Source organism: Cajanus cajan, chromosome 1 (assembly GCF_000230855.2).
Source record: "Cajanus cajan strain Asha chromosome 1, NIPB_CcT2T_4, whole genome shotgun sequence".
In the NCBI taxonomy this organism is placed as follows: domain Eukaryota; kingdom Viridiplantae; phylum Streptophyta; class Magnoliopsida; order Fabales; family Fabaceae; genus Cajanus; species Cajanus cajan.
The window spans coordinates 11,249,140-11,259,392 of NC_138517.1; the positions used below are offsets into that span (position 1 = coordinate 11,249,140).

The window sequence follows — 10,253 nt, forward strand, 5'->3', positions numbered from 1 at the left end:
AAAATTAAAGAACTAAATTAAACTTTTTAATAATAGAATAAATAAAGTGAACTAACTAAATAAAATGAAACCGAGGCCAAAATTGAACTAACCAAAAGGAATTAATCAGACCAAAAGTGTAATCAAGTTTTTTATTTCTTTCTTAAAGTAGCATAGATTGCTCACACCCATTAAAAGGTAAGAAAAGTGAAAATTTGCAGATTTGAGAAAGGAATGGTAGAGAGGGTTAAAAGTAGATGAACACTCGATGGAAATCATTTATAAACCCTCTGGCCTCCTCTTTGAATGTTGCATACATATTTCCTTCTCATGATTACTTTATAAATAACATGCAGATTTCATATAGCATATAGGACCAAATCAATGCCTCCACACATTCCAAAACACAATGAGACCCCATGAAAGGAAAAAAGTTCTAAACTATACAAATGCATCACAACCGGATATAAATACAAGTTTGTTCCTCAACATGTCTTATAGACAAACCTGACCATAAATAGTACAAGGCAAAAGCCAGTTTATATGCATGTTGTTGTTAATACATAAACCCCATAAGATCATCATAAACCCTTAGAACCAGGAAGATCAATCCACTGTAATTGGATTTCCACTTCACCACATTCCACATTTTGCAATCTAAGGATCATATCCTGGACGACCTTGCCATTGCAATAACTGATGCAGCTCTCATCTGCCAGGAAGTTATTACTGCTTGGCTGCACTCTTGTGATTACAGTACCATTTGGAAGGCCAGTTAAGTTCGTCTTCAAGGCTTCTATAAAGGGCAAAATGTCAAATTCTGCATCTCCCATTTTGTCATCTTTGCTAAATGTGTCGTGGTCATACACAGTCTGCAATCAGAGAGGATCATCAACCAAAAACAAATCTAATCATGATGAACCAAAATTGGTGTTAGAACATCTCATTGAAAAACAAATTACCAAAGGGTTGGAGCACATCAGCATATGCTAGAGAACTAACTACCAAAGTTTCTGTGTGTTTCGTCATGCATTTTGGATGTGATTTTACACGTCTAAATCAGAGCTACCTCTGGTAGCTTTTGCATCTTGGATGCAATTTCATTTTTGGATGTACATTTTGGATGCGTGTCCAAACGCACACTTTGAGGATTGTAAACAAGATTTAACACAAAATTCTTGTTTAGTTAATTAAGGTAGAATTGATTTTGCTCCCAATTACATAACACATTAAACACAACCAAAATTAAGATCAGTGAAAATCAAGTTTGCCAATGCTTTGTTAAAAATTTAGGACCAAACTTATATGCAGTTCCTTAGGTGCTTTTAGCATGTTCTTCAATCAAAATTAAAATTTCACCTTGGTAATGTATATTGATTTAAGTGCAAATTTTTATTATGCATTGCAGACTACCAAGGTAAAACTCCAATGTTGATTATCGAACACCAAAAGCAAGCATATAAGGTACTGAACCTAAGTTTTCTCCTAAAATTTATTGGGACCATATACATTGTTCAATCACGGATAGTCTGCACATGTTCAGGTGCATCAGTGTGCTGTGTAGGTTGTGAAAGTAAACTCATTCTCACTTTTGTTCTCATGAAAATAACTAGTCTTTCCCCAGTAAGTAGGCAAGAAAAACATGATTAATAACTTGTTTTTCCACAATGTGAGGCAAGAAAAACATGCATAACTTATAATACTAATTAACATGTCCCACCAACCCAAAACAAAAATCTACATCAGCATCTTTCAAATGAACTGAATTTTACAAAACAGAAAAAAGACATTAACAAATTCAGCCACTTACCAGTTTAACTGGGTGATTCGGATTTATAACAGAAAGTGTAAGGTCTTCATTCCACTCAGGATTCACATCTTTTTTAATCACACGAGTCTTTAGTTTCTGCCGGAAAAAAAAAAAAAAAAAAAGGAGGGGGTTCATTAATCATCATCTTCCATAATTAAACAAGATATACCAGGAAACAAATATTACATTTAAAATGCTTCAATCACCAGAATTAAGAACTAGTGATGACAATCACGCATATCCCCAAATGTTATCATGCAAGCCAAAGTGCCAAACTTCAATTAAACTAAAACATGACACAAATTAAGAACTTTTTCACCCACTCCAAACCTATAAATTAAAACAGACAATCTTAAATTAAGGAAAAAATGAAGCAAAATTCTCCAAAATTGTTAAAAATGGGGCATCAAAGATATTCTCCAAAACATGACACAACTTAAGAACTTTTCACCCACTCCAAACCTAGAAATTAAAACATGATATTCTTAAAAAAAATTCTCAAAGGACATGAAAATTAAGAACCTTTCATGCACCCCTGACCTAGAATTTAAAACATGACATTCTCAAAAATAAAAAATAAAAATAAAAAAAAAGGAAGCAACATTCTCAAAAATTAAAAGAAGTGGGACAACAAAGATATTCTTCAGAACATGACACAAGTTCATAACTTTTTTTCACCCATTCCAAACCTAGAAACTAAAACATGATATCCTCACAAATAAAGAAAAGGGAAAAAATGGGGCAAGAAAGATAGCGAAAAAGATAGAATTTTGAACAGAGAATAAGAAGAAAGAAATGAAGAAAACCTGGTTGTACATCTTGATGACAACATAAGGGTCGCTGCTTCGGACATCACGAACGGCGAGGTTGACACCGCGCTTGATGCGAACCCTGAGAAGGCCAAGAAGGTTTTCCATCAGAGACTTCCGTGGGGAATCTGATTTTTTCTCCATTTCTTTTCTTTTCTAATAATTTCTTTTCTTTTAAATTAATAATAATAACATATTACTTTCTGCAAAATCAACAACTCATCCAAATTCACGAGTTATTATTATTATTATTATTATTAAAATTGTCTCTATATTTTATTTAATAAAACATTTTAAATTTATTAATATTTATTAGATTAATTGATATTATATTTGATTTTTAAATTTTAAAATTTTAAGAGTTTAAATTTTGTATTCATAAAATAATTAATTTTTATTATTTAAAAATTAAAAGATAAAATCGTAAAAAAAAATTATGTACATTAAATTAGATTACTATCTTTATAAATGTTATAAATAATAATAATAATAATAAGCGATATGGGGTGGTGTTTGTGGAAGGACAAAGCGAAACCTTACGAAAGGAAGAGAATGTATGTTTGATTTGTTGTGCGTTAGTTCGGTTTTCTTTGACTTTTTAACAGTTGGATTTGATGGATGTGACACCGCATCAACAAACGTGTCTTCCATAAACTGTTTATTGTTGAGAATTTTCGTTTCTCATTTTCTCCTAATATTAATATTTTTAAGAATTTTAAATCGTCTAACTATATCTATACTATAATATATACTGTATTTATCTTTGATTTTTACTTTTTTTTCACTATTATATCTTTTTATTTTAGAAATTAGAGAAAATATTTTTAATCAAATTTAAAAACTTGAAATCAATATATTTATATTAATATATAAAAGATATATCATTTTTAATAATTATTTTTTATTTTCATTTTTACATGAATCATTTTATCATTTGTTTATTTTTTAATAATTATTTTTTTATGAATAATTTCTCATTTTATTTTTATTTTTTTTTCTTTTAATACAATACAAGCAGATAGTGTCTTTTTTTTCTAGTAATATATAAGGGGAATACCCTTTTCAATAACTATCTTGGTCTTCATATTTTTTTTACCATTATACTTTTCTATTTTAAAAATTTTAAAAAAATACTTTTTTATATCAAATTTAAGAACTTAAAACTAATAGATTAATCATAATATCAATTAAATTAACATACTTTTATTATTTAATTTTTTATTTTTATTTTATTTTTAATAGAGGTACGAAATACCTCGACCTTACTAATAATTAGAATTAGTCTAATTTATATTATAATAATTATTACAAATTATATATTATTTTAATTATTACTATCTAATTATTTCTTTTCAATCGTTCACTTTAGAATTTATTATTCTTTTAATATTAATGTCTTTTTTCTTTATCTACCTTTCGTTGCATATTGTACAAGTTTTTAAAATTTAAATGAAATTATTCTTAATTCTGCACATTGTTTATTTAAAAGAATAAAAATAATTATTATTTATGTTATGAACAGTTCCAAAATAAAATAAAAGTAAATAAGAGATTAAAATGTCCATATGAAAAATAGAAATCAAAAAACAATTACTAATTTTTTTCATATAATAGTATAGTTTTGTAATAAATAGATGTTTTAATATATAAATTATATCATAATTAAATTAATGATAAATAAATATTTTAAATTATAAATAATTTATATCAAGAGAACTATCCGATACAACAAAAATCTCATTGCAAATCAAGCTCGGTATACCGAAAATAAGGGTTCAATGCGTTGGTGAGTACAATACAATAATACTTTCATCGTGGAATTTTTTAATAATTTCATCATGGAAAAATTGACTTTGAGAATTAGCCTTCTCTAAAATCAAGAGTAGTATCTTTACAGTGTACCAATCGCTTTAGGAGACTCAAATCCTTAAATTACATCAATTCAGTTTTTTCGTGGCATAATTACATCGATTGATCAGGTGATTAAATCAAACTCCATATTCAACTCTACCAAGTCCTTTCGTGTATCAAATTAATCGAAAACAAAGTTTTAAATATCAATGGCATGACAGAGGTTGCCTTATTCTCCTCCGATACAGCTCAAAGATTTCTTAATCTTTACAATAAGAGCGGTTATAACAGAAGAATATATTTTCTAAAGAATCAATAGTTCAGCAAAACTTTTGCCTATATAACACTAATACGACACTGTAGTATTGTTCTAAATAGCCAAATATGTCCTCTGAGAAACCCAAATGCCTTCCTTTCCAACCAGTGGAGACAAAAGCCAAGAGCATAGTAATAGAAGCCAAAAAAATAAATGTAGTTTGGACTCAAAAGAACCCAATTTAGACTTTAATCCGGGAAGGCTCTCCCACAGAACTCTCCATTCTGGCATACCACTCACCAATACGAGTATTCTCTACCATATCCTTGCCAGACCTTAAATAGCGTATGGGTCTTAGAACCCCAAAGACGGCCAGGTCGGCTAAGTTAGGCTTAGACCCTCCTGAAAAGACAGAAAAGTAATCATGTATCATATGATGGCAAGATAATAATTCATCACAATTCACCATGTAAATTGAAGCAAATGCTAGAGATTATTTGTACAGACATGTAAGAGCCCCTTCTTACTTTCAATGGTTGCATGCAGGTACTGAACAATGAATAATCCCTCGAAAATCAAAAGTATTAAAAATGCAGAATTCTTGTTCAATATTTTGACTGACCAAGGATATATGAAGCCATTTAATTTGCTATTCCTTTGTTTGGCAAAAAAAAAATTATAAAACAAAACTAAAACATTTGGTTCGACTTATTTTGGAGAAATATTTGGTTTCCTTTAGATCAACTTCTTGAGAATTTTAATAGAAAAGCAATAGTTTCTCCAGGAAAAAAAAAAAAAGTAGTTCCAAACATTTGCTAAAGCATTTGAGCATATCAGAGGCCTCAGTTTATTTGGAAATTCCACACAATGTGAATGGATGCTTTTGCATCGATATAATATTCTCCTTATTAACACAATAATTGCGTACATACCAAGGAACTCCCGGCCATCCAGAGCATCTACCCATGTTTCTGCTGCCTCATATAGAGCAGCTCGTTCATCAGTAATGTTATATTTCTTCTTCAGATTCTTAGACACATAATACATAGCTACAGCTCCAGCATACTTCACCGAAATTTTTTCTAAATAGCTGAAATTGCCTAAAAATGTCCATGTAATCAAAATATCTCACATTAGTTTTCAAGTTTAATAAACGATGATATGCATTGCTGAAATTAAAGGTTTGTAAGCATGAAATGCACGGGCTGAAAGTAGATAAAGCACATTATGCAAAGTTTTGAAAAATGATTAATTCCTCGTATGTGTGCTCACTGAATTTACATTAGGGAAAGGAATGGGTAAAAGAAACGCACCATCATGTTAATTTTCCCCAAGAAAATGTACTAATACAGATTGAATAAATACACAACAGACAGAAAATGTATATTTTCTCAATAAAAAAAATGAAGATTCTTGGTGTGTGAACTATTATAAAAGTCAAAATGAGAGAAAGCTGGTGTGTGCACTCATGCATGCACATTTCAGTATCACAGCATTACTGAAACAGCAAATCTTTAAACTGAAGAAGTTTGCATTTGATATCTTCTAAAGTTGCAAACACTAAGGATAAATGGAGGTGTATAAAGCTGATCCTTTCACAAATGAATAGTAAACAATATATGGAAATAATACATCCTGAACACTAATGTATGTTTGTTCAATTGAAGCCTTTCGTAATTTTGTAATCTTCATGGATGACTTTTCATGGTGTACTTGGATCTATTGGATGAAAAAACAATCATAATTGTTTGAATTTTTCAAAAAAATAAATAAATTCAGAAACTTCTACTCAATTTGGTCACTCAGTTTATATTTTACGAAATCATGATGTCATCAAAAGAAATGATACATCAATCTAGTTGTCTTCACACACAAGAGAATGGTGTTGTTGAAAGAAAACATGGTCATCTTCTCTTGATAATTCCCATACCATGTCACTTTCAAGCTAATATCCTTTTAATATTTTGGGCAGATGCAATTACTACTGCTGGCTATTTATCTGGTATTCCATCCTGTGTTAAATATTTAGATTCCTCATTCTATCTTGTTTCCTGGTGTATCTACATAAAAGCTTCCTCTGCATTTTTTGTTGTACGGACCTACTTCGTTCATGATCTTTTCCTATGAAAAGACAAGCTCATTGCTTGTGCAATCAAATGTATATGCCTCAGATATTCCAATGTAACAAAAGGGCAATTTCATGCAACAGAAAACTTGGTGGAAACGAAACATAAACCATAACATTAACATGTGCTAAAATAGTGTAAAAAATAATAGTAAAAAAATATTCTCTACCAAAGGCCTACCAACTTACCATTGCTCGTAATATACTCAAAGGATTCAAGTGCTTCAGATGTATTTCGATATATGTTTGGTGACAGAACATGCACCAAATGATTATCAACCCACCTGAATCAAAAGAGAGAGTTAAATTAGCCTATTAGATATACATGCAAAGCTAAAATGGATTCAATCACTTCCCCAGATTTCTTGTTTGAGTTCCCTCCAACAGGTACAAATTACCAACAGCAACTCAAGTTGTCATATTGTATCTTGCAATCCAAGCCAATTGTCAAATTGCTTGGGTATAAAAATTTAAGAACAAACAATGGATGCTAAACTGGGCATCTTACTGAAAACAAGTGCTCCCCAAACTAAAGCTGGCTGGTACTAATGTTCAGTCTATACCTAACCTTTCTTACTGAAATTAATGACATTGACCGCAATCACAGGTGGAGCTAGACTAAGAGAATGAGAGCGGAAAATGAAAAATATCTATTGGTAATTAATTATTCACATTGAAAAAATGTAGAAAATATTGAACCAATACCAACTATACAAACCAAGGGAGTCAAAAATAAACAATTGAAAGAGTAGAACGTTGACCAAAATCTATCCTAAAAAGAGACATAAGTTTCCTAACATTTTATGTGTAATAAAAGAAAGATAAGATAACAGCATTACACACAAAGGGAGCAATGAAAACTTATAGTGTTTTGACATGATAAATGTCCACTGATAAGTAACCTTGTTAGACTCAGACAATAGCACACTGCATTTATATGCTGAATCTTCACGTAAAAAGACAAGTGAAATGTCGTAAAATCATCAGTAAATATATTTTCTTCAATCACAAAAGTAAAGTGAAGAACAAAAAGCAGAGTGATTGGGGAAGAAAGAAAGGTTTCTCTTCCAGTTACACCCAGCAATATATCCTTTTTAGTTGGTTCAAATGAAAGTGTGAAACAGAAAACAGCTTCTTAAAATTGGAAAAGTGAAATTCAATCAAATAGTTAAAGAACAATTTCTGCCACTTCACCCTCTTACTATTATTAGACACATGCTTGATTGGAAAATAAAACAATACCAAAAGAGGAAAGGGAAAAAAAGAATACCGCCGCCATTTTGTCTCTTCATCCTCAGAAGTTGAGTCTGCAATTTCCTTTGACAGAACCTTATGTCTCAGCTTGTCAATTATAACTGCCAAACAAACCAACATAAGTTAAAAATTATACTGGGACATTCAATGGGCACAAGTACACAATAAACTTTACAATCAATTTTCAAGGGAAAATGTAAAAACCTGATGAATCATTTAGCTGCTCGCCATCTACCATCACTATTGGCACCTTCTGATACTCAGACCATTTGATTTCTTTCTTACTGAGAGGGTTGACCTCCACAACTTTGTAAGGTATATCATAGTAGTCCAAAAATGCTGGTAAAGCAAGTAAAAATACCGGTATCAGGAACCAGGGTAAAAATATTCAGAAAAATCTCAATGGGAAAAACTACAGTAACAAAAAAGAAAGGTGCATAGCAAAATAATCACCAACACCTTAGCCCATGCTCACCATTATAAGGTAGATAAGTGTCTGTTGGACAAATTTATTCAAATGCACTTATAAAAAAATAAAATGAAATAAACTTCTCCAAAAACTAAAATTAGCTTATGCTCTCATATTAACTTATCCAAAAAACATTTTTTAACTTACGTATAAGTTAGTTCTAGCTTTCTAAAAGTGTTCATGAAGAAGTTTATCCAAATGGGTTTTAAATTAAAATTTAAAAGCGACAATTGACTACCAATGTGTCATTTTTCCATCCTCTTTGTATTTTTATGACTCGCTGCTTCTATTTAAATTTTTCATATAACTCTGGAGGGACCTACTTCCTCCAAGGAATAAGAGTGTTGGTTTGGCGTCTGCATTTCCTACCACTCATTGCACATCCTTTGTCAAGCCATAGGAAGTAGCTTCTGCGTTTGGAGGTGCAATCTAACATAAACTTGTGTATCTAACTCATAACCAAATGTTGTCAAACTTCTCCATTATATTGAATTCCATCAATCTAAGCATTAGATTGAGACTTTTTGCTAAGCATATCAAGTACACAAAAATCCATATAATTTTAAAACTAGTTAATTCTCCATCAATCAACACCATTTAGATACATATTATACTTAGCAGAAATTATGAGCACAAGATGACATATCTACAACAATTTAAGACTTGATTTCATTTTTGGTCCCCTATATTTATCCTCGATTTTGGTCTCATTACTTTAACTATATCACATAACAGTTGACGTTTAATAATAGGGTTAAACATTTTTTTGTTCCTATAAATATGTAAAAATCCGATTTAAGTCTCTTCACTAACATTGTCAATCAAATCTAATTCTGATGCTAAGTATCATTAGTTTTGAGCCTTTAAATTAGCATACTTGTGTCAGGTGACTGAGAAACACACTTAAATTGGATTAACAGGATTTGCGACGGCATAAAATTTGACACATTTAAAAAAGCAAGGACCAAAAGTCAATGTTTAAAAAATTGAGGCACTAAAAACGAAGTTTTACATATTAGGACAAAGAAATATGTTTAACCCTTAATAATAGCTAGCACTCTAGAAAACAAAAATGGTCAATGTTACAATTGACATTAAGTGAGGACTAAAATTGCCAAGTTGACACTAAATTTGCAGAATTAATACTTGAGGACAAAAATCGCAAAGGAAAGTGCAATTTTAGACAAAATTTAATTTATCTAAAACCCGCTAAGCCCGATAAAGAAGATAGTAATAACATGATTGAACGGTTAAGTTAGTTTCATTTTTTTACCTTTGACTTTGTTGCAGAAAGGGCAAGCCTCGAACTGGTAAAGAACGACGTCGCGTGGGAGAGCCTCGGGCGGCAGGGGCTCCTTGGCGAGGACTTCCTGGGAGAAGAGGGCGCCGGCGACGCCGAGAGAGGCGGCGGCGAAGGGGCCGAGGAGCGAGGAGAGGCGGCGGCGGTGAGAGGTGGCGGCGGCGGTGTGAAAGGGAGCACGGAGAAGGCGGTTGGGGACGGCGTAGGAGGCGGCGGCGCGTGGGGCGGCGAGGTTTCTGAAGAGAATGGAGGGTAGCCTTCTCATAGCGTGGGTTTTGAGATTCAGAACACAACCAACAAGATCTGGCGTTGATGGGTTGGGTTGTTGAGAGTTGGAAGGGTTTATGTGGGTTTCGTAGATCCACGAGGACAGGGTTTTAGGCTTTTCCACCGATCTAAA

General features: G+C 31.9%; 2 protein-coding genes across 2 annotated transcripts; both read right to left on the reverse strand.

Annotated features, from left to right (window-relative positions):
* Positions 1-399: 399 nt before the first annotated feature.
* On the reverse strand, positions 400-2,757 carry LOC109800702 (Calcium-dependent lipid-binding (CaLB domain) family protein). Its single transcript, XM_020361533.3, has 3 exons — positions 2,596-2,757; positions 1,790-1,885; positions 400-851 (listed from the first exon to the last, which is right to left on the reverse strand). The coding sequence occupies exons 1-3, from the start codon at positions 2,740-2,742 to the stop codon at positions 561-563; spliced, it is 534 nt and encodes a 177-aa protein (XP_020217122.1). The 5' UTR covers positions 2,743-2,757; the 3' UTR covers positions 400-560.
* A 1,841-nt stretch (positions 2,758-4,598) lies between these two features.
* Positions 4,599-10,253, reverse strand: LOC109799907 (uncharacterized). The gene is made up of 6 exons (XM_020360556.3): positions 9,827-10,253; positions 8,289-8,423; positions 8,101-8,185; positions 7,020-7,114; positions 5,638-5,805; positions 4,599-5,107 (listed from the first exon to the last, which is right to left on the reverse strand). The coding sequence occupies exons 1-6, from the start codon at positions 10,116-10,118 to the stop codon at positions 4,947-4,949; spliced, it is 936 nt and encodes a 311-aa protein (XP_020216145.1). The 5' UTR covers positions 10,119-10,253; the 3' UTR covers positions 4,599-4,946.